At 55.9% G+C, this 24,543-nt stretch overlaps 1 protein-coding gene across 2 annotated transcripts; it reads left to right on the top strand.

Moving 5' to 3' along the window:
* Positions 1-19,040: 19,040 nt before the first annotated feature.
* KCNA2 (potassium voltage-gated channel subfamily A member 2) lies at positions 19,041-23,767 on the top strand. Of its 2 annotated transcripts, none has more exons than XM_081121147.1 (3): positions 19,041-19,361; positions 21,004-21,330; positions 22,037-23,767. In XM_081121147.1, exon 3 carries the CDS (start codon positions 22,195-22,197, stop codon positions 23,692-23,694), a length of 1,500 nt encoding a protein of 499 aa, XP_080977273.1. In that variant the 5' UTR covers positions 19,041-19,361; positions 21,004-21,330; positions 22,037-22,194; the 3' UTR covers positions 23,695-23,767. The 2 variants fall into 2 exon arrangements, with proteins under 2 accessions (XP_080977273.1, XP_080977272.1); XM_081121146.1 differs by lacking the exon at positions 19,041-19,361 and adding an exon at positions 19,555-19,717.
* The last annotated feature ends 776 nt before the right edge of the window (positions 23,768-24,543 follow it).

Below are 24,543 nucleotides of genomic sequence, written 5' to 3'. Positions count from 1 at the left end.
AGGGTACTATGAGTAAGAAGGTGCAATGAATAAGAACCTCAGCCCAGGAGCCTTCAGGAAATAAGACAGGAGTTTAGGTTTGACAAGTCAGAAGAAATGACTGAGGCAAATGAGGAGGGCACGGGTTTCAGGTCCCCGCAGCCAGTGCCAATCTCATTCTCAGTCACAAGCTGCAGAAGCCACTGAGCGCTGCAGTGCAGAGGCTCTCAGCGAAGCATGCGCCTGCCCAGGACTCTAGACAGTTGTCTTAACAGCGCAAAACCTTAAAAAATCTCAAACTATTGCAGTGCTTAAAAATATTTGGATTCACTGAAACCCAAAATATGGCTCTCTTGGAAATGTTCCCTCTGAATTTTGAAACACATGAGGAGTGTTAAGGACATTAATCTGTACTTTCAAATCAACCACACTTACCTCATCTGGTTGCTGTTTTAGAAGATCTGTTTGTTATTCCAGGAACCTTCAGGGTCCTTATTGTAAGATTGCAGACTTAGAAACAGGAAATCAGATTTTATCTCAAGTGCAATATTAACCTCAGTATTTAAACATTTCCAGTAGCTTCTCGACTTCACCAGAGAATGACTGTGACCTGCAATCCTTTGAAGTCAACTTGGACAAGAGCGCTTGTGTTTAAACTGCACAGAATTTGTCTTTTGATATCTCTAAGTGGTGCTCAGTTCAAAAATATGCGCACATTGTCTTATTCTTGTGGAATCTACTGGAAGGAGGCACCAAACTTTAGACCTATATAAGCGAGAACCACTGACTAACTTAGAGTAAGATTTGAGTTACAAGGAATTCAAAGCAAACTTTTAACAGAATTGAAAATATATGTTTAAAGAAGTATCCTTTCCATCTCTTTCTCTATGATCATATATTCCTTCCAGGACTGTCCGTTCTCCAAAGAGAAGGGCACAGCTGCTGGAATTTGAGAGCCGGGGCCTTCAACCCTCCGCTGCTGACTCGGAAGAGAGCTCGCGGTGGTGTAGCTGACCATTACTCTGAAATGCTAAAAACGTGTCAAGGCTTTTGTTTGGAGAGTTTTGTGTTTCTTTAAAACAAAGCTTAGACTGAAATAAGAGGTTGCCAGAGACTTATGGTAGGAAAGCAATGCCCTTAAGCGAGTCAGAATTTCAGGTTAATGTTTTAATAATTCGATCTTGATTTGGCTCAGTTCCCCTTGGATTTTGGTCCAACAACCATCTCTTTGAAATATGACGAGTGAATCAATGCCAAAAAGGTCTAAAAACGGTGAGCTTTACTGAATTCTGAAAACAATTCAAGAACAAAACAGAATAAAGCCGGAGGAAAGCTCATATATAATGTAGTCAGACACCTCTGGGCTTTCTGGCAACAAGCCGTCCAACCGCATATGGCTTTGCTTGGTTTCCTTCGTCAAGAAGACCTCGTAACAAGACGAGGCTTCTGGCTGCCACGGGCCATTCTTAATCTCATTCCCCCACGAGGGCTCAGTTCTACTAATATTGGGTAATCCAGCTCTGTATTTGAATAGGAAATGGGGGGAACCCGTCCTCTAAACCTACACCTCTCTTTAAGGGTGTCTGGGGAATGACTGGTCTCAGCTATTCATCCTATCTTGGTACTTACTGGTGCCAGGGACCAGCAGCATCAGTATCACCTAACAGCTTAGAAATGCAGACCCTCAGGCCTGGACGGTGTGGCTCAGTTGGTTGAGTGTCGCCCTGTGCACCAAAAGGTCGCCGGTTTGGTTCCTGGCCAGGGCACATGCCCAGGTGGCAGGTGTGGGAGGCAACCGATGGATGTTTCTCCCTGACGTAGCTACTTCTCTCTCTTTCCCTCCCCCTTCCTCTCTCTCTAAAGTGAACAAAAACATATTTTAAAAAATTAGAAATGCAGAATCTCAGTCTCCACCCCAAACCGACTGAATTAGAATCTGAATTTTAGTAAAATCCCCATGCGATTCTGTGCACAGGAAAGTTGAAGAAACATTACTATCAGGATCTTCTACACAGAAAATCTCACTCGGAGACTTTCCACCTGTGAGCCATCAGCATGGAGGAACAGTCGTAAGTTCAAATTAGAGTTGAGCTAAAATAAACCACGTTGCTCCTGTCTGAGTTTGTTATTATAAAGTCCAAGAACGACATGGCGAAGAACGAATATTTTTATAATGGAACACTAAGAATTGAAAAGATACATTTTTCTGTTTAGGATCAGATTCCACTTCTCAGTGTTGTCTAAACTCTGCAAGATTCCATAGCACGAAGATCCCACCAAACCCTCCACCCAGCCCAGCCCCCAACGGCTACAAATCCCGGGAAAGCCCCAGCTGGGACTAGCCTCTCTGGCTGTCGGTAAATTGGTAAAACAATAGTTCTCATTTCTCAGACGCCACTAACCAACGACGGTAGATGCTTTGCCAGGCACTGTTCTAAGTCTTTACCTCTATTAACTTATTGAACCCTCAATAAGTGACCCTAAAAATAAAATAAAATAAAATACAAAATGAAATAATAAAATAAAAAAAAATAAAAAATAAAAGTGACCTTAAAAGATGGGTTCCATTGCTCACCCCCCTTTTAGAGATGAAGAAACTGACACATGGAGAGGTGAGCTAACCTCTCAAGTCATAAAACTAGACAGTGGCAGAGCTGGGGCCTGGAGCTTATTCCAGAACCCAGACGCTTAGCCGTGAGGCTGTGTAACCACCTGGGATGGGTCCCTCTGCCCCTCACAAGGGTCCCACCGGGGAGGTGCTGTACCGGTGAGAACAAAGAGGTCCATAGCTAATCAGTGACGAAGCCTCCTTGTCCCATGCCCCCAGCCACCTGCACGACTGCCAGCCCCACCTGTGCCTCATAGACGAAAACGGCTCCACCTGGTACAGTCAGAGCCCAGGCGGTCAGTCGGCTCTGTCGCTGTAGCAGAGGCAAGGGCGCCCCCCGTCACGCCTCCCCCCGCAGCCTTGCCCAGCGTGTATATTGTGTATACATCCAGCCGGGTGTGTGGTAGAAAGCCGGGGCTTCAGCCTGCCGACGGTGGTTCTTGGCCTGCACAAGCCGCACCCGAGAGCCGCGTCTTGGCATCTCCGCAGACAGGAAACCTCCTCTGCAGAGCTGCGGTGGGGAGGGATGCAGCCCTGGGCTCTATAAATAGCAAGCTTATTAAAATGTAGAAAAATTGTGGAGGAACAGAGAAAAAAGAGGGGGTAGGGGGTTTCCATGGCAACTCCACCACCCCTCCGTTTTCAGCGCCGCCGGGGGAAGACTGAGGAATAGTAAATAAAGAAAAGGAACCGGAGGGAGCCTGGATGGCACATGATCGCAAGTGCAAGGAGACGGCTCCGGAGAGAGGAGTCGGTGACGAGCTGGGAAGCGGGGGGCGGGGATCCCCAAGGACGGAGAGCTCGGTCATCAGGCCGGCTGCAGGGCTCAGCCACAGGAGCCACCGAACGCCGTGGCCCTGGGCAAACGATGCGGTGATACGTTAATGCCTTCCAGGGAGGCAGGCATTCTCCTGCACCCTGCTGGGAACCACCCCCCGTGGCCTGGGCGTGTGTTTCTAGGTATTGATCTGGAATCGCCGTTCTCCAGGCCCACCCCGCACTCCAGGCTTGTTGATTGACTCCAGGCAGGTCAAGCACGACCAGGACCCTCCGCAACTGCACCCGCTCATGAACTCGCATGCAGAATATAGTATTCGGGGAAACTGGGTAACAGGAGGAGCTTTATGCAGCACCTCCCAGGTTACCAGCCACTCACACGGTCTCGCTTGATGGGCAGCTGCCTCCGCAGCCTGGGGTTCCTCCAGCCCGCAGCAGCGGGCAACGCGGCGCCTCGGGCGGAGTGACGGAGCTGCCCTCCTGGGTACGAGGGTTTCTCATTTCTCCCAAGGGCCGGGTTCATGCTGAGAGCTTGGGGCATTACCCGTCTGTCTCCATCACACTTTGTGACAGAACAATGCACTGTTGCCATTAATTAACACTTCAGTTTGGGGGGATTCCTGTGTGTGTGTGTGGAGAGAGGTGGAGAGAGAGAGAGAGATTGATGTAGATACAAGCAGCTCTGCACCATTTCTGCTAACGGAGGGGAGCAATGCTAGACATAAACAAAAAATTGTCCAAAGCCATTTGTAAGACTTTGCAACGCATGAAATATCTGCAGTGGAGGCTACTAGCAGATGTTTGAGATAATTTTGAAATGAGGCTGCATTGCCCCCCTACACACACACTCACACACACACGTAGCCTGAAGGAGACGGCAAGGGGAAAGCAGACTGGGATTAAAAACTGGGCCCAGCTCATCCACAGGTCCCCTCGCAGGGCAGCGAGCCGCGAGCGTGCATCTGGGCACAGCGCTCACCCCGGCTGTCTCCGCGCCGGCCGGGCCCCGTGCGCGGGCAGGGCTCGAGAGCGGTGACATCAAGGCTGAAGGCGGGCCGTGAATTTGAACCTTGCACCGAGTCGTGTAGCCTGATACTCCAAGCGTTCTTATTTCTTGAGGTAGGGGCTGGGGTGGGGGAGATGGACAGTCGCTGGTTAGGGTGATGTTGCTACAAAGGCGAAGCGAGAGAAATCTGTAGCCTCGGACGATGTGTCTGCAGGTTTGGCCAGGGAGTGCTCAGGGGCACAGATATTCACAGCTGCGAATTGTGAAGCCACAAGTCGGTGCGTTTCCTGTAATAAGTTAACCATGCGACGGAGGCGTGGAGTCCGCTTCCTAGTCCTGTTATCTTCCACACACGCACACACTCACACGTGTTCTTCTGTTACGTAGCGAACCTCCAGTTTCTCTTCCCATTTTTCTTCGGTCCCACACGATCTTCCATTTCTATATCGGTTGCATTTATCCATCCCGGGCGAGTGTTTGGAGCATCCATCCAGCTACATGCCGGGGCCCCGACTGCCAGACTGCTCTCTCCAAGGCGACACCAACAGCCAGCCAAGAAAAGCTTAGAGTGGTGACAAGCAGTGTTTACAGAGCACCTACTTACCATGTGCAAGGCACTGGGAGAGTAACTCTCAGGCGTTCAGATTCCCAGACATCTCATTCAGTCCTTACTAGGCAACAACCTTGGGAAGTGTTCCCATCCCTATGAAACATGAGAATCTGAGACAAGGAGAGGCCGGTAGCTCAGAGAAAGTCACAGTGCCGGTAAAATGACAGAGTTGGGGAAACCGGAACCGCCTTCCCCTTTGCCTACCCAACATTTTCAATGCATTTGATGTTGTCTAAATTGTTTTCCTTAAGAATAAATGTTTCAAAAAATAATAAAAATAAATGTTTCATTCACAGAAATAGAGCAAAAGATTCTAAAGTGTGTATGGAACCACAAAAGACCCTGAATAGACAAAAAAAATCTTGAGAAAGAAGAACAGAGCTGGAGGCATCATGCTACTGGACTTCAAACTCTATTATAAAGCTACAGGAACCAAAACAGTATGGTATTGGCATCACAATAGACACACGGATTGATGGAACAGAATAGAGAGCCCAGAAGGAAACCCATGTCCATACGGCCAGTTTATTTATGACAAAGGAGCCAAGAATATACAATGGGGAAAGGACTGTTTATGCAATAAATGATGTTGGGAAAACTGGACAGCCTCATGCAGAAGCATGAAACTGGGCCACGTGAACCTTCTTCCTTGCACTGCTGAGCTCATGGCCTGTGGATCTTGTTTGCTCCCCTCAGATACCTCGCTGAGTAAGGATGTGTCTTCTCTTGGCTCAGCATCCCAAGTACATAAAGCAGACTCAGCTCCCAGAGTCAGAAGATACATAAAGGCTTGGGATGCAGAACCGAATCTCTCTGTCACTCCATGTGGCTCCACCAGGGAACTCCTAGGGCCTTTGGGAACCAGCCACCAAAGTCTCCCTCACTGGGCAGGGCCCAGACCACCTGCAGGGCACCCACAGCACCCAGGCCAGGGCCCATACTGAATGGTCTATCACAGGGCCGGGGCTGGGGTGGGTTTAGCTGCCTGATGAGCCCGTGCCAGCTACCCAGGGAGGAAATGCTGCCACTGAACATGCAACCCTGCAGCAGAAGGGGAAGTGGCAGGGGCACGGCCCATGCCCGGGCAGCTGGCGCTGGCACCCCCCACCTCACTCTGAGCGAGCTACAGCCTCCTGAGTGGGTGCAGGTTGCTCTACGTGGTCAGTTCTTTCCTACTCCTCACATCGCCTTCCATGCAACTCTCAGGTCCACCCACTGCCTGACACTGACCCCCACCGTCCATGTCTGGGCCACACCATGCAGAGCAGGGCAGGCCCCCGGCCCCACCAAGACCATCCAAATGGAACCCAAAGTCACTTGGCTTCTCTGGCAGCTGAGATGTGTCCCAGGTGAAGTGGAGAGATCTCAGCCCCTCTCCCCAGTGGGGGGGGCCTCTCGGTCTCCACAGTGATCGTCACTGTTACGGGGAGTGACATCCCCAGCCACCACCCCTTCCTCACCTCGGTCCTGAGCGATCCCCCAGTCCTCATAGGTGCTGCCCCAAGGTCGTTCCTCTAACACCCGGGGCTGTCAGGCCACACCTGGCCGACCTCCCTTCAGAGCAGACAGCCTGTGGAGCCAAGAATCCTTCCCAGGGCCTGGCTCCCAACATCCGGGGGTTTTCCATCATTCATCATGGCCATTCTGAGATTCATCCGAGTTTCCCAGTAGTCACTGCCCGCAGCAAACCACGTGCCCACAGAAGCCTGGCCACAGCCACCTATGGGTCAGAGGCAAAGAATCAAAGGTGAGACCTGAAAGGGTCACAGGAATGACTCCGCTGGCTTGGCCGAAACCTCCGGCTCAGCAGCTGTGGCTTCACCACCTGCCTCTGGTTTCGGTCCCACTAGTTCTATGAGTTGGGGACATGCAAATGTCATGCGCTGCTGTAGAAACTGAGAAAGGCAAAGCGGCCCATCTTCTCCTCTGGCTCTGCCTCCTGGCCCTTCTGATGGCTGCCGGGGTGGGACCGAGCTCAGCAGCTACATTTTCCCCTGAGTGGGGACGGATGTGGCTTCTCTGGCCCAGATGCTCAGCAAGGTCCCAGCTGAGAAGGTTTCCTGGCGGCCAAGTGATCCCTCCCAGCTGCCAGCCCGGAGACGAGGGATCCCAGCTGGTGTTGGTTGACAAAGAGCAGGTCTGGGCCTTGTTCCTTGGCTGTAGGACCCGTCTGTCCCACTCGCTAAACTCAGGATGTAATTCATCATCAAGGTCACTGTGGAGCCCCCCAGCCCTGGCCAGTCATCACAATTTAGTAAAACCAGGTTTCTGGGCGGGCGTCACCACCAGCACATCCCTGAGAGTGGTGCCGAGAGGTCCTACCTGTGTGCCCACCATGTGCTTAGGCCTCCAGATGGCAGGGGCCAAAGACAAGCACAGGCCACCAAGGACACGCCCTGGGCACACACTGGGAACAGGCTCATGCAAGGTCAGGGCCAGGGGAGAGCACTCTCTTTAGACAGCAGAATCCTCTTTCCAAACAAAATCTCAGGCACAACTGCAGTATTCAGCCGGGTCCAAGGGCAGCCACTCGGGTGGACACCGGGGTAGAGCCAGGAATTATCCCCACTCAGCGGGGCCCTGAGCCTCTTCTGCAGAGTCACTGACGTGGGGGAAACTGAGGCCCATAGATCATGACGTGCATTTCCCAAGGTTACATAATGCGTGGGTATTACAAACTCAGCAGAATGAAAGGGCTGGTAGACCGCGCTTTCGGTGAGCGGGACAGCCCCGCGAGTGGGCAGCCCCGCAGGGGGAAGCTGGTGCAGGCAGGCGGAGTGGCCGGCACGCACAGGCCGGCTTCTGTTCGTCTCCGCCGCTTTCTGGCTGCCTCGGGCAGCCTCTCCATCTCGGCGGCCTGCACCCACCGGCCCTCAGCGCCCAGCTTCTAGTCCCCGACTCCCGAGGCCTCCGTGGCCACCCCGGCTCCCCCCAGTGCCCCCAGCCCCTGCACGCTCCTCTCTCCTGGCCCTGCTCCTGCTGCACAGTCACTGGCTGAGCACTAACCCGGGTCCCTAGTAGGCTTTGGGACCTTAGAGAACTAGCACTGAGTTCTCAAACTGCATGTCCCCGGTATCTACAGGCCAGCCAGTGCTCAACACATGGTTATGACTGGATGAATGAATGAAGGGAGAGATTTACTTCTGGCTTTTACAGTGCCCTCCTTCCTGTCCTGTTCACCAAGGAGTCTCAGGGACACGAAGGACATAAATTATTCCACCTTAAGCTCCTCTCCCCTCATTCCCACGCATCCCTCACAGACATCCTTTCTCCCTCAGCCCACAGCGACTATTGAGGGCTTGGTGAACGTAGGGCACAGGCCAGGGGAGTGGAAAAAGATGTATTTTTCTTTTAAGGGAAAGACCTGTTCTTGGCCTCCCTTGCTAGGTGACAGGAAACATCTAAAGAGTGCTGATAAAGCACCGTGCAACCAGGTCAACCCAAACCTGAGACCCAGGGAGCACTTGCCAAGGAAGGAAGTGTTGGTGGGACACAGCACAGTGAGCGCCATCTGGGGTCAGTCCGGAAGGCTTCTCGGAGGCGAGCTTTCAGCTGGGTTTTCCAGGGGGTGAGAGGAAAGGAGGGGCAGCGAATATGAGCATGCATGTGTGGGCACTAACACACAAGGAATGATGTGAGCAAAGACAGAGAGAATAGGAGATGAATCCCGGGCCAGGCGTAAGGAGGTGGGCTTTGATGGGAGGTCATCTTCGGGGCCCGACGTGGGGTTCTGAGCTTTCACAGGAGCGACAGGGGACCTGAAGGGAAGGGGGGTGAAGGGAAGGCGCTCTGGGAAGGACTCTGAACAAGGACCCTGCAGGTGTCCTTCCAATCTGGGGGCTGGCAGTGGAAAGAAGGGGCCAACCCCAGAGCGTTAACTGTAACTCCCAACAGCACCTCAACTCCAGAGGGGCAGGGGTTGGCTGTCTTCCTTCTCCCCATTTTCAGGCCCTGCACCCAGGTTGACATGCCCGGGGCCAGCCTTAGGCCCTGCAGCCTGTGGGCCTGGTGCTGCCACCTGGTGGTGGGGGGATGGAAGCCCAGTCCTAGCGGTCCCAGGACTTGCTGAGGGTGTGGCCAGGGAGCGCCCTGCAGGGGGATGGGGGGGGTTGTTTGCTGAGGCCCTTTGGTGGGCGAAGGGGGAGGTGGCGCCACTGGGGCCCACAAATCGTTACTCACCCCAAAAGGTTCACTTGTCCACCGCTTAGCACAGGGCCTGGCACAGAGCAGGCACTTAGTATCTGTTGTTTTTTAAATAATAGTAATGAATTAACAGACACCAGGTGCTTGTATATCGTATCCAAATACTTCCTCAGAACAACCTGAGATGAGTGTATCATGATTTTTTTTAATAAAAGAGGGAACTGAAGTTGTGAGCAATCCATTGAGTCACTCGGTAAGTATTGACGGAGCGTGACTATGTGTCACTGTGCGGGGCACTGGTGAGGAGGTGGTGGATGCCATGGGTGGGGTCTGCCTTCCTAGAGCTAACCGCCCGCAGAGAAGAGAGTCAGTATGCAAATAAGACCACAGTAATTCTTGGATTTTAAGCGTGATGAACCCTAAAAAGGAGAAAACGTGCAGAGTACTTGCAGCTGTTAACTGACTCCGAGCCCTTAGATTAGGACACATGCCTCTCGCAGCCCGGCCCAGGCGCCCGATGCCCTTTCCTCTTCGCCCTCAGCTCGCATGCCCACCCCCGCTTTTGATTCTGTCTCCTCCTGGGCTCTACTCTCTTTCTCTCTTCCTAATTAATCCCTCTACTCAACCAACCATGTCTTACTGAATTCAAGAAAAGGGGCTACTTGCCCGGCCGGCGTGGCTCAGCTGTTAAGCATCAACCTAGGATCCGGGAGATCACGGTTCGATTCCCGGTCAGGGCACAGGCCCAGCTTGCTTGCAGGAGGCAGCCGGTCAATGACTCTCTCTCATCGTTGATGCTTCCATCTCTCTCTTTCCCTCTCCCTTCTTCTCTCTCTGAAACCAAAAAATATATATTTTACAAGAAAAGAGGAAACTCCACATTGCCCAAGAGCAGTCCCTCTAAACACTTTCAGTACCCTCTTTTCTGTTCCTATCCTGGGCATTTCACTTCCTGTCCCACCTCACGGGAGTTTTTGACTCTCACTTCCTCCCCAGCCCAAGCCTGGTGCTAACATTTTCTATATAGTTCAATTAGTCTTTAAATGTCTCTAGTTTTATTTTAGTTTTTTTTCTCCTACCTTTTCCCTTTTCCTTCCCTACTCTCTTTCTTCAGACTTACTCAATAAACATTTATCGAGCATTTTTTATGGAAATTTGTAAAAAGTTGGCTAATGAACCCTTACTTGTCCAGCAAAGACCGGCATCCTAAGGAATGGTACCTCGCAGGACAGAACAAGCCAGATGCCAAAGCCAGTGTCTGAACCTAGGAATCTCCAGACTGGTTGTCCACAGGGGGTGACACTGACTGGCTCTAGTTATTGTAGAATTTCAAGGCCTCAGGAAAAGTCACACCTTTACTTGTAACAAGGTGCCCCAGCCACACGGAATGTCAGGTGGATTTACTTGGGGCTGAATCCTCACACTCCGGTGAGGCGGCCCCGGCCTCGAGCAGGCCAGAAGCCATGCTGGCCCATACAAATGTTCACAGTCACAGCGGGTAGACACACTGGCTGTTACGTAATAAAAGCAGTTGGTTTTGCAGGCCCCTGGGGGTGAGTGGGAGGATAATTTATAAGGAGCTTTCCGTGGGAATGACCACAAAGAAAGAGTGGTGTGGAAAATGGGAGTGTTTGGAGACTGACTACAGATGCTGCTGGGACCTGATCCTTGTAATCACCCCCGACCCACATCCTGACCTCCGGCCATCAGCTGGCTAGGCCGGCAGCCCCCCACCTCACTCCTTGCCCTGCTCAGCCCGGCTTGGCCCAACCCACCCTCTGCCCCTCTGCCAAGTGAGGGCCCATTCAGCACCTGAGAAGGGGCGCAGGAATCACAGGCAAGACCATGGGCAGCAGGCCTGGGAGACAGAGTCCGCCTGTCATCCCAGGGGGCCAGACCCTCACACGAGGACCTGGGATGGGGTGGGGTCATGGGCAGTGGGTTCCCTGCATGGGGATGCTCCTAGGGCCCGGCAAGGTGACCTCTAGGGCTCTGTCCAGGACTGAGGGCCTGCACGGGATTCACCCAGAGGGAAGAGGGGGGCCTAGGAGAGAAGCAGGGGTGTGTGCAGACAGAGGGTGAGCCTGGAGATGTCAAAGTGGTCTGAGAGCTGAGAAGCCTGATTGGAGCCTCCTGGCCCTGGGCACTCGCAGGTTAGTGCCTAATCTCTCTCATTAAACGGTGTCTGCTCTCAGGACGCTCACACAAGCACAGTTCCCAGGGGCATTGCTGTGGGAGGTGTGGACACGCAGCTCCTAGGAGGTGGGACCTGTATCAGCCCTGTTCCGGGAGGTGGGCCGCTTACAGGGGCTTGTGTCACTAAACCTCACTAAAGCTCCAGTTTCTGGGTTTGGGTGTTTGCAGAATGGGGTGAGAGGGGGTTGTTTCAGACACCTGACCTCGGGTGACTGGAGGTGCTGAGGTTTGGAGCTGAACAAACAGGAGGGAGAAACCATTTTTACCCTCACATTTTCACCTGTTTTTTAAAAGCCCTCAGGACCTGGGATAGTGACACACTGGGAGCCAGGCGCTGCTCAGAAACCCTGGCCCCGGGCGCCCAGTTCCCACCTCTCACGAGCTGCCCGGGGAGCCCCACTCCTGTCTCCCAGGCTGTGGCGCAGGGTGCAGATGCCCGCGTGTCTGGCGCCCTCTGGTGGCCCTGGGCAGCGCATGCGCCTGGCCCTTTCTGCAGAGCTTTTCTCTATGTAGGTCCAGGGGGACTGACCTCTGGGGGGGGTGGGGGGAGCAGATCTCACAGCCAAGGCAAGAGATCTTAGGCCAGTCTGTTGTTACATGCCGGCTATTAAGGGTGTTCTATGTGTGGGGAGCAAGGTTAATACAGATATTATCATTCGTTCATTCATTCATTTCCCTGATATATGCCAGGCATCTCCTAGAAAGTCATGCGTGAGCAGAGACCCCATAAAGGAAGGGAGTGAGTCATGAGAGTGTTCGGGGAAAGAGTCTTTCTTCCAGATCACAGGGACAGTGAATGCGCAGGCCCTGCCACAGGGATGTGAGTGCTGAGTTTGAGGACCAACCGGCAAGGTGGCAGCTGGCCTAGCTGAGGGAGAGAGGGAGGGTGGCTGGAAATGAGGTCAGAAAGGTACCCAGGGCACAGATGGTGCAGCAGCCTTCCAGGCTGTAGGACGGAGTCCGTTCTAAGGGCGGTGAACAACCATTGGATTGAGGTTGTTAAATTACTCTGGCCTGGGCATGGGCCGGGTAGGATCAGAGAGTTGTTGGGAGCCCGGGTGAGAGATGAGCATGTCTGGGACCCAGATTGCTCCTTGGGGAAGACAAGACATCAGGTTCAGATACATTTTGAAGGCAGAGACAATAGGATTCGGTGATGGGTTAATCAAGCTGTCTCCAGGCGTTGGGCCTGAGCCATTGGGTGAGGAGCGGTGCCACTTAAAGGCATTTATTTCATGAATATGTACCGAGCACCCACAGCGTTCCAGGCACTGGGGGTACCGGAAAGAGCGAAATTCTCAAATGTGTCCTCGTGGAATTTGCATTCTACTGGTAGGGGAGTCAGACACTAAACAAATACTTATCTGGCAAATTGGCAGGTAGGGATAAACGCTCAGACAGCACAGCACCATGAGGTGCAGGGCAATGGGGCTGCCGCCTGAGACAGGCTGTGCCGGGCGCCTCTCCCGGGAGTGAGTGAACGAGTGAAGTAGGCAGAGCCAGCAGATTTCCACAAAGCCCACCCCAAGCCTCAGCCCCCTTTCAGGGCCTTCGGACACTCTCCTTAAAGACACCTACCTGTCAAATGCCCCCTCCTTAGGCGCTTTTGTATTTTCTTCCCCAATTTAAGCCAGTTCATCTGCCTTGGGTTCAAGTTCATGGCTGATAATGCTGTTCCCCCTCCAGCTCTAGGAAGGATCTACTGATTCAACTAGTATTTGCTGGGCAGCTCCGGTCTGCCAAGCTCTGCTGTGCCCACGGGGCTTGGCTCGTGCCTGGTGTAGAGCCGGGGCTGGTGAGTCAGACAGACCTCGGCTCGGCTCCTGCCTCCGGCACCTGGCTGCTGGCTGGCTACGCCGCAGCTGGCAAGTCACTCGACCTCGCAAAGCTTTGGTTCCTATATTTGTAGAATGGGAATGAAAATAGTACTCACCTCTGTTAGGTGCTCTCCTTATGGCATGAGCCTGGAGACTGAGTTTCAATTAGACCCTTGTTTCCAGGTCCTATTGGGTTTTCCTTAGGAGCCACGACACCTTCATTACAAATTCACTCGGGGACCCCGCCTTTCTTACAGGAAGGACCTCTGCTTATTTTCTGAAAGGGTGCAGCTGGAAGGGAGGGAAGCGCTGCGCAGTGCATTGTAAAGTGACTTCCAGCCCCTTCCACTGCTGCCCCCAGGCCCACTGTGCTGACCTTACAGCAACCATGACCTTGAGCATCATCAGATGAATTTGGGGGCAAGGGGGGGGGGCGGGAACCAGCTAGCAGCTGCATTCTCTGCCCTCACATCCCAGGAAGGGAGGCCTGGGGAGGGGCTGTAGACCCCCTGCCCCTTCAGGTCTACACCCAGGGGATCTTGGAGATCTAGGACTCAGGGAAGCCCTGGCCAGAGTTGAGAAGAGAGGAAGTCTTTGGGGCAGGGAGAACCTTACAGAACAGGCCCAGAGGACCATGGGGAGCCCTGCAGCACGTCCTCGAGTAGGAAGAAGCTCTGAGTTTTCTCGTTTCCTGGCTGGCTGGGTACTTGTCCTCTCCCATCTAGCTTGGGCTTCCCTGGGCACCTCCCTGTACCTCCCCGCATGGCCATGGGGTGGCACTGTTGGATGACCCTGGAATTTCAGGTGCCAGGCAGGCAGACTGGGCTCAGAGTGGAGGGGTGAGGAGACCAGGGTCCCACTCCCTGTCCCTCTTTTGTCCTTCCCTCGTGTCCCTGGGCCCTTGTCCGTTTCTGTATTGTCTTCACTTTCCTGGCTCCGCAGCATGGGAAAGTGCCACGATGGCGCCGTCTCCTCCATCCCCTGCATTCCCCTTTCCCTTCCTCAGCCCGTCAGAGAGGCTGAGTCACCCGGAACCCCAGATCTGAGCCCCTGGACAAGGTCCTGCTGCCTCTCCAGACCAGGGCTCATTCCAGTCAACACGCACGTATTTGTCATCTGATAGTTTTCTATCCAATCTTTCCCTAATCCTATTTCTTAGCATCCTGGGGAAACCCATCCCTAAGTGGTGTGTGACAGTCAGGCTGTTACTAAAGTCCCCTCTTGGCCGTTTAGTCCATCAAATATCCCATAGAGTCTGTCGTTTCCCCCCTCCACATCTGACTGACCCCCCTCCCTGCAGTTCGAGCCCATTTTCTCTCTGTAGGCCTCAGAATGAGGACTTCCCGAGTTCCCCTTGTAATGACCCTTCTTGGACTCGAGAACATCATTAAGATGCGCCCAGCATCAGGTTTACACTGTCCTGAATTTTATCAGGACTCGTCTCTGGAGTGATTTGGCATCTCCGAAGATCTTCCCCCCCCCTCCCCCCCCCAACACAGGGAGACGTGCTGGGGGCACTGCTGACCTGGGCATCAGCGGCCTGCCTGGAGCCACTTCCTGGAGCCACATGACCTTGAGCAGGTCATGACCTCTCTGAACCTCAATGTCCTCTCAGTCGAATAGCTATACCAGGATTCCTTATAATACCAATAGCCGTATTTCCTAGCTCAGGTAAAATCAAAGAATTAGTCATAGAACAAGAGGGTTCATACAGATTTTGTAGTCCAGCTTTCCTATTTCACAGATGTGCAAACTGTGGCCCAGAAGGGGGGAAGGGACTTACCAAGGTCATCCACCCCAAGGTCATCCAAGTAGTAGCAGAACTGGGGCTGGAACTGCCAGGCCGATGGTCTTTCCACGATACCAACTCTCCTTGGTTCTGTTCCTTTCTCTATAGACCAAAGGCTGTAAAAGGGATGGGGAAGGGCCTGGGGTCATAGTAATAATTGGGGCCCAGACAAAGCAGCCACCTGAGGTCACATGAGTGGCGAACAGCAGAGCCAGGACTCAACCCCAGGCCTGATTGAGTTCAGGTCTTAACTTAATCCACCTGTTTAAACCAGGTGAGAGCCCTCAGGGCAGTTTAGTTGGGCGCCCTAGGATGGGGGACGGGGGAGGGCAGGGAAACACTGAATCCTAGAGGGCTTACGCTTGCCTTTTAGGACACGTAGGTTGTATCACAGCAGCGGGAGCCAATGAGGAGTTCAGAGGTAAGTGACGTGATCAGATTTGCGAGGACCACTAGGCAACTGTGCGGAGAAGAGATGAGGTGGGGATGGAGGTGGGGGGCTAGCCTGAAGCTGGGGGAGCAGGTTGCAGCGGCCCAGACCCTGCCTGCTGGTAGCTTAAACCAGGGGAGCAGGGGGGGAACAGGGAATCAGAGAGAAGGGAACAGGTGCCAAGGCCAAGTGAGGAACCAGATGTGGGGGATGTCGGGGTGAGAGAGCAGATAAGGACTTTCAGGTTGGCTTCCAGTTTGGTCAGCAGGGTGGAAGGTGGCATCTCTTCCAACGAGGGGAAGGTGGGGGAGAGGCAGGCCTGGGACACGTGCTGGTGGACCTGCTGCTCCGGAGGGAAGCCTGGGCTGAAGCCAGAGTGCCCAGGGAGCCAGCTGTGGGCAGACCGGGGCGCCGGGTCAGGCAGCCTCTGCTCTGGCCTTGACCTGACCCAGGCCAGCTTGCTCCCGGGATTGAGCGCGTCACCTCCGTGAGCCATCGGGGCTCCGTACAGATGGGAGCTGGCTGAGGTGCCAGCGGAGAGCAGGAATTGTCCCTCTTACAGGTGAGGCTGGGATATTCAGAGTTTCCTCAGGGACATCCACCACCCTGGGCAGCCTGAGGGTGCCACCACGGCCTCAGAGAGTCCTGAGTCAGACAAGCCCAGAGACACAGGGATTGAGGGAGGACACTGCCTTGTGCTCAGGAACAGACCTCCTCAGGCAGCTGAAATTACAGTGCCCAGGGTGTGGCCTGGAACACAAAAGGTGTCTACTGTCACAGTCATTGTCATTGTACCTCTCCTTCCTCTATCCCTGAGAGGAGAGTCTCTATTGGCGGTGATGCAGAGGACAGGGCATGTGGACAGCTACCACTCAGTGTTTGCTTTGGGACAGGCTCTGTTCTGAGTGCCTTACATTCCAGCCACACGATAAAAATTCACGGGCAAAGAACTGAGTCACAGAGCTATGACACGGCAGGCCTGGGATGAGGCCCGAGACCTGCTGGCTCCAGTGGCTGTTCTGCCTTCGGGTGTTAGTGTGACAGTGAGGCAACCAGCACAGTGCGTGACACAGAGCAGCAGCCAGGAAACGTGCAGGAGGGTCCACCCCCTTGGCCACTCTTTAACACGCTCTTCTGTTTGGCCAAGGCTTGCAGGGGAGTGGGATGAGTGTGTAGCTGCTAATTCAGGACAGGAGCTGAGGCCCAGGCCTCCACGCAGGAGTTCCTTAGAGGCAGCTGAAGTTAATCTGAGAAACCTTCTTGGAGGAGGAAGCCCTTAGGTAAGTAGAAAGCTGGAATGGCTGCTCATTCCAGGTCGGGGGGATGTCCTCCGATGTCAGGCATGATGCACACTGGCAAGGCACAGTTGTGACAGCCGTGAGGACGATATCACGAGAACAGTGAGTTATTCTTCCACACTCACCGGGCTTTTCTTTTCTCAGCACATTCATTTTCTTCTCCCCGATCCTAACCTAACGAAGGAGACTTTAATGCACACAAACAATGAATGTTAGTTTCCTCCCTTCCTTCCTCTCCCTCCAAACGCTATGAAGCAAAGGAGGCGAGAGGGGGCAGTGCTACCCTTCCTATTTCACAAGTAAATTGCAGCACAGAAAGGTCAAGTGAGTGACCTGGGGTCACACAGCCCTGCATGCTGAGACTAAGACCCAGGCTGCAACCCTGGCTGGATGCTCTGCCTTGTACGCCCTGTGCCTGAGTGAGGGACCCTTGGCCCTGGGCCCTGCCAATGTGAGAAGTGTCAGGAAACCTGCTCCAGAAAAGTGCGCAGAGTGGAGCCCTAGGGTCCTAGATTTTGCACCGTTGCCTCAGTTCCCCAGCTGTGAACAGCTCATCGCCACCAGCACCAGCCCCCCTCTCTGAAACCACCTCTACCGGACTGACGTGCGGATCTGCCCTCAGCATCTGCGAGCTCTCCTGGACTGAATCCACGCTCCTAAGGCCAGGAATCGAGCCCGGAGGCTGGCCCCCAGCTTGCAGTGGAAGTGGGCAGCGCAAGGCAACGGTGATTTGTGGAGTCAGACAGTCTTTGAGCTCCATCCCGGCCTCACCACTAAATTACCCTGGACAGCGACTTGTCCTCTTTGAGCTTCAATATTGTCCACTGTAAGATGGAGATAATGGCATCCTTCCCACAGGGTGGCTGCAAGGATGAAATCAAAGGGCTTATGAAAAGCTCTCAGCCCAGTGCCTGCGCCTGTACCCCGTAATTCCCTGTCCTGTTCCCGTGGGCTAGGGGGGCTGGGCTGCCACAGGACGGTGGGCGGGTGGGGTTGTGGGGGAGCGAGCATTGGCGGAGGTGGCAGCCATGCAAGGAAGGGCCACTGGTCCTCTGGGAGTGACACCTGAGAAGGAAGCTCATGCGGTCTTCTGCATTTCATGCATGTGGTAGGAGACTGTGGTGCCCGGGTGGGGTGGGCGTGGGTACACGACCATAAACCCCTCCTTTCTGTTTTTTAATGTTTTAAATAATTTTTATTGACTTTAGAGAGAGAGGAAGGGGGAGGGGGAGGGGGAGAGAGAGAGAGATGGTTGTGAGAGATAAATATCAAGCCACTGCCTCCCACACGTCCCCTATGGGGGATGGAGTCTACAACCCGGGCATGTGCCCTGACCAGGAATCAAACTGGCAACCTCTTGCTGCATGGGATGGCTCAACCAACTGAGTCACACCAGCCAGGACAACCCCTCCTTTCAATGGCTGTAGTCACAGAGCACAGGAACCAACAACTTCCCTGGGCGGTGGCAGGTCACTCACTGTGGCAACCAAAAGCTAGTGATTGGGCCTGGAGAGAAACAGCCAAAAGCTGAGCTGTAGGTGGGGAGTTTCAGAGGGAGGCAGAGCGGAGTGTCTGCTGGGTGCTCAAGTCTCCACATAAATAACTTCAACTTTGCAACAGCCCGTGAGTTATCTGCATTTTGCAGAGGAGGACACCGAGGTCCAGAGATGTGACTCCATTTGCCTAGTAACTGGGCAGGGATTTAAGGTCTCAGCCTGGCTGGTTCCAAAATGCCGAGGCCATACTCTGGCTGGGACATTGACAGCCCAGCTTCCAGGAGCCGGAAAACAAACCGGCCCTGCCTTATAGTCATCTGTCATCCCAAGTGCTCCCTGAGGTCACTGCCCTCCCAGAGCCGCCCCCCCCCCCCAAGCTCTGGGTAGACTACCCATGTGAAACGGCAGAACCCCACAGAGCTGGACCTTCTGGGCTCCCAGAGCTTTCATCTCAAGCTACAGGCTGGAGAGGAGGTTCTGGGAGCCAGGAGGGCCCAGCAGGAGCCTCCCTGGACCTCTGCATTGCGGTCTGGGCTCAAGGAACCACTGTTCGGAAGAGGGAATCCCGCAGGGATCTGGAGAACAGAACTCTCAGGGGCCTGGGGCTGTGGGGTGGCTCCCAAGAGCACCCTGGACCCTCCCGGGTCCCGCATGTGAGCAGAGGGTAGGCTGAGCTTCCCACGCACATTCTCCCAAGAGCAAAAGGGTACCCTCTCCGGCCCGCCCCGGGTGCTGCGGGCCGCGCGCCCGTTGCAGACCCCCGAGTTCCAGCCGGCTTTGTAAGGCCCGCGAGGGGCCCGGTCCGCGAGGGGCTGGCCCTTCCCGGGGCGCTGCAGGTCCCGCCGCCGTCGCGGGGCCGGGGGGAGGGGTCTGGAGGGCCGGCCCTGCGGCTCCTGCGGCGGGGCCGACGCAGCTGCAAGTTGTGGCCACACTGCGCCGCACCTGCTGCGTTCCGGGCGCAGCCCGAGCTGCGGGGCTAAGGGGGCGGCCGAGAGGCAGAGCTGGAGGCGGCTAAGAGAGGGGCCTTGGGGTTCAGTCGGGCAGCACCCCGCTGATCGCGGCACCTGCTCCGTCCCGGGGCCGGGGCAGCGGCTCCCCACGGTTTCCTCGCCCGCTTCACGATGCTGGCAGGAAGCCCCCCCGACCGCTCCCCAACTTCTCCGCCCGTTCCCCGGCGCCGCAGCGCCCAGCCGAGTTCTGCGCGAGCCTCTGGTTAGTAAGCGGCCCCTGCCGGAGAAGGGGGCGTTCTCCCGGCGGGGAGGGGGCCGAGGCGCGCGCTCAGCCCGGCGGCCTGCGCGGGGGTGGCGGCGGGAGCGCGCCCGGCCCGCCCGGCCCCCGCCGGCCCCTTTAATTCGAGTTCGCGGCCGGGCCAGGTGCGGCGCTGCGTGGCGCGGTGCGGCGCGGTGCGGCTGCGGGCGGCGGCCGGGCGCGCTCTGGACGCGCCGCCCGCGGGACTGCAGAGCCGGCTCCCGGCTGGCCGCCCGCGCCCCGCTGCCGCCCGCCCCGCCGTCCCGCCGGCGCTCGCGGTCGCCCAGGAACATGGAGGCCCCGCGGGCCCACCCCGAAGGGTAAATGGGAGCCGGGGCGTTGGACCGCGCGCGCCGCTCCCCGGCCTGGGCTGCGGGGCGCCGGGCGCAACGTGCGGCGAGTCCCGGGCGGGCGGGCGGGCGCGGGGGCTCTGCGGGAGGAGAGGACACCGATGGGCTCGGGGACCCTCCGGGCCGGCCGCGCGGGGGGGCCGAGGGCGCAGCAGGCGGCCGGCGGGTGATGCGAAGCGTGGCTGGAGCTTAGCGGCGCCGGGTCAACAGCTCCGGGTGGCGGGACCCCGACCGCTCGGGACGGCCGGGCCGCAGGCTCCTCCCCGGCTCGGCATCCACGCGGCTCGGCGGCCGAGAAGCGCTTGTCCGCCTCCCCGGGCCCGCGCAGCCCCGCGCCCGGGGAGGCTGAGACCTGGGGAGGCCGCCTGCGGCTCGCCCCCAGAGTTCGGGCCCGGGGCTTTCGGGTGGGGTGGAGGCTCGGAGGCCCCTCGGCTGGGCCCCGAGGGCGCGCGCCGAGCCGGGCTGCGCGGGCCGGGCAGGAGGGGGTTAAGGCGGCGCCGGCGGAGGGTCGCGCCCGGCGGAGGCGAGCACGCAGCGCGCCCGCGGAACCCGGCCGGCCGGCGCTGGCGGGGGGGCCCGGACCCCTGCAGCCTCGGGGCCCCGGACCGGGGCGCAGCGGGGCCAGCGGGAAGCGGCCTCCCCGGGCTCCCCTCGCCGGCAGCTCTGCCCAGGAGATGCAGGGATTTTTCTCTCGGGGAGACCGCGGTGGTCCAGCGCCGGCCCCGCTCAAATGCCAACCCCTGGAGGGAGGCCTGCAGCCTTGGGATGCCCGAGGGCGAGTCAGGCCTGGGCCAGAGCCAGCCGGCTTTGTAGAGCCCACCCTTCTGTGTGAGGAGTCTCCCTTGAGCTCTGGAGGAGTGTGTTGGGGGGCTGTGGGGACTCTCCTTCCTCCAGGACCCTGCGGGGCTCAGGGCTTGTAGGTAGTAGGGTGCAGTGTAGGGTGCTGTGTCCTGACCTGGGGGTGGGGGGGCTTTGCCCAGAGTCCCTCCTGATGGCTGCTGAGGACCAACAGAGAATCTGGCTACCCCCGCCGGGAGGCCCCAGGAGGAGACACCAGCCAAGCCTGAAGGCTCCTTCCCTGGGAGAAAATGCTTCCAGCTGATGGAAGGCTGCCCAGACCAGGCTGGGAGGCCGAGGGGTAGTCTCAGGTGTGACAGCAATGAAGGGCGCAGGGAAGGGAGGCTGCCAGAGCCCTCCCAAAGCTTGGCACCAGCTGCCCGGAAGCCCTGGTTCCACCTGGCTGCTGTTTTTTCCAGGCAACATCACACCTCCTGAGGACTCCGGCTTTTGCTGACCTTTGCATCTCGCCTCCTTCCTTCCAAAGGCTCCAGACGCGAGCACAGCTGTCCTGGAATCCTGCGTGCCCCTGACCAGGCACCCCACCGCCCTCTGGCCCAGCCCGGACCTGGAGCTCACCTCCAGGACCCGGAGCTTGCCCTCCTGCCCAGAATGACTCACCATTATTTCTAGCTCAGATGCGAAAAACGTGATGGGGAGTCAGGCTGCCTGTTCGTGTAGCTAGGATTCCCTCACCATCTGATCAGCTCTGCAAGAAAGAGAGCCTCAGATCTCTGCCTTGCCAGGTAAATCAGTCTATTATCTACTAACAGCCATATGTAGAGCCGTTATGGTGGGGATAGTGAGGGAGACCCAGGTCCAAGATCTGCCACTGCGAATACCTCCCAGGGTGCAGGTATCTGTTCAGCGCCTCTGGGAGGGCTCTGTTCCAGCCTGAGTATGGGGTTATGCTCTGAGTGCGGTGCAGAGGGAGTCTGCACTGCCACCTTCCCCCAGTGCAGGACATTCCAGAGCTTTCTCTCTCTTTTTTTTTTTTTTTTTTTTGGTCAATCCTCACCCAAGGATATTTTTTCCATTGCTTTTTAGAGAGAATGGAAGGGAGGGAGGAAGGGGGGAGAGACAGAGGGAGAGAGACAGAGAGAAAAACATTGATGTGAGATGCATCAATTGGTTGTCTCCCACATGCGCCCTGACCGGGTGCTGGGGATCGAACCTGCAACCCAGGTACATGCCCTTGACCAGGAATCGAACCTGTGACCCTCTGGCCACACTGAGCCACACTGGCCAGGGCTCCAGAGCTTTCTTGAGAGACTGCTATCTGCTCTCCCCCTATAATCCCCAGCCAGGTTACAGGGTGAAATGAAACTGTGCTTTTCGGCGGTGGTGCCATGCTTCTGAACTCTTGTCTGACAGATGGGAGACACAAACTGGCAACCCAGGCCGGGCTGCCAACGCTGTGGTCTCACGTCCTTAACTGCCTCTGTCTTTCAGCCAAGCTGTGTCTCTGGCTCTCAGAGAGCCCTCGGGCTCTCCCGCAGGAGCTCAGGCCCATGCTCCTGTGTCTCCTGGGACCCTCAGCAGCACCCTGAGCTCCCTACCCCCCCGGCAGCTGGAAGGCATAGCGTGAGGCGCTTCTCTTAGTCCCAACTATGACAGTGGCCACCGGAGACCCAGCAGACGAGGCTGCTGCCCTCCCTGGGCACCCACAGGACACCTATGACCCAGAGGCCGACCACGAGTGCTGTGAGAGAGTGGTGATCAACATCTCGGGGCTGCGGTTCGAGACCCAGCTGAAGACCTTAGCCCAGTTCCCAGAGACCCTCCTGGGGGACCCAAAGAAGCGGATGAGGTACTTTGACCCCCTCCGCAACGAGTACTTTTTCGATCGGAACCGCCCTAGCTTTGACGCCATCCTCTACTATTATCAGTCGGGGGGCCGGCTGAGGCGGCCCGTGAACGTGCCCTTAGATATATTCTCGGAAGAAATCCGGTTTTACGAGCTGGGGGAGGAAGCGATGGAGATGTTTCGGGAAGACGAAGGCTACATCAAAGAGGAGGAGCGGCCGCTGCCCGAAAATGAGTTTCAGAGACAGGTGTGGCTCCTCTTCGAGTACCCGGAGAGCTCGGGGCCGGCCAGGATTATAGCCATCGTGTCGGTCATGGTCATCCTGATCTCCATCGTCAGCTTCTGCCTGGAGACGCTGCCCATCTTCCGGGACGAGAGCGAAGACATGCACGGTGGCGGGGTGACTTTCCACAGCTATTCCAACAGCACCATCGGGTACCAGCAGTCCACCTCCTTCACAGACCCCTTCTTCATCGTGGAGACCCTCTGCATCATCTGGTTCTCCTTCGAGTTCCTCGTGAGGTTCTTCGCCTGCCCCAGCAAGGCCGGCTTCTTCACCAACATCATGAACATCATCGACATCGTGGCCATCATCCCCTACTTCATCACCCTGGGCACGGAGCTGGCCGAGAAGCCAGAGGATGCCCAGCAGGGCCAGCAGGCCATGTCGCTGGCCATCCTCCGTGTCATCCGGCTGGTAAGAGTCTTTAGGATTTTCAAGCTGTCCAGACACTCCAAAGGCCTCCAGATCCTAGGGCAGACCCTCAAAGCCAGCATGAGGGAACTGGGCCTCCTCATCTTCTTCCTCTTCATTGGGGTCATCCTGTTCTCTAGCGCTGTCTATTTCGCTGAGGCCGATGAGCGAGACTCCCAGTTCCCCAGCATCCCCGATGCCTTCTGGTGGGCAGTCGTCTCCATGACAACTGTAGGCTATGGAGACATGGTCCCGACTACCATTGGGGGAAAGATCGTGGGTTCCCTGTGTGCGATTGCAGGTGTGTTAACCATTGCCTTACCGGTCCCCGTCATAGTGTCCAATTTCAACTACTTCTACCACCGGGAGACGGAGGGAGAGGAGCAGGCCCAGTATTTGCAAGTGACGAGCTGTCCAAAGATCCCCTCCTCCCCCGACCTAAAGAAAAGTAGAAGTGCCTCTACCATTAGTAAGTCTGATTACATGGAGATCCAGGAGGGGGTCAACAACAGCAACGAGGACTTTAGAGAGGAAAACTTGAAAACAGCCAACTGCACTCTGGCTAATACAAACTATGTGAATATTACCAAAATGTTAACCGATGTCTGATTGCAACCTATTCACATGCCCTCAGCTCAACGGAACTAAATGCAGATGTTGCATAATAGCCTGCACTGTAGTCAGTCTGTTCCACAGTGTGTCACCTGGTTCTGCATGGAAAGCAATAGTCGTGCAAGTGACTTCTGATCTTTTGATTTTTGACTTAGAACACAGACTAGCTGCCCATGGCTTTCACGCGAATCTTCATCACCGGCTTAGGGGGTTTTCCAAAGGTGGGAGTCACCCACGGAGCCAGGATTTTGAGGCCACCTCATAGCACACACATAACCTGAGATCCACCTTTCCTTCCCGAGTAAATGCACACAGTATCCAGGAGATGCACCCCCACCCCACCCACTCACTCCCACCCATTAGAGGGGAACCATGGTGGCTCAGCTTTAACGTGCTGGTAGCTATTTATTTGAAGGGTCATTTCCATTTTGCATTGAAAAGAACACACGGTCCTGTGTGTCGGAATTCCTTTCTTTGTGACAGGCTGGGGTCTGCGAATTGCAGCTGCTAAGTAGATGCTCTGGAGGCTTGTGTTTCATAACGGAAAATGCTGCATTTGGTTTTTTTCTCTGCAGTGTTGATGAGAGGGGAGCCCGGGGGAGGGACAGTTCGTGTGACCGATCTCAAGTTGTCAAGTCTCACATTTGCTCCCATAGGCCTATGGGGAGGAGCTAACAAACCCAGGGACCTGTCCACTTCAGATGTCACCATTTTTGCAGGCTCCGGGGTCACAAAATCACATCCAGTTTCTTCGTTACACTGGGGAGTTTGCAGGCGTCTGCTTTCCCAGCTCCACTGACACTGCAGTGAAATTTTCCAGCAATGCAATAGAGCTGCATGGGTGTT

Source organism: Miniopterus schreibersii, assembly GCF_964146895.1.
Source record: "Miniopterus schreibersii genome assembly, chromosome: 19".
Lineage (NCBI taxonomy): Eukaryota > Metazoa > Chordata > Mammalia > Chiroptera > Miniopteridae > Miniopterus > Miniopterus schreibersii.
This window is presented reverse-complemented; position numbering and strand designations above follow the sequence as displayed.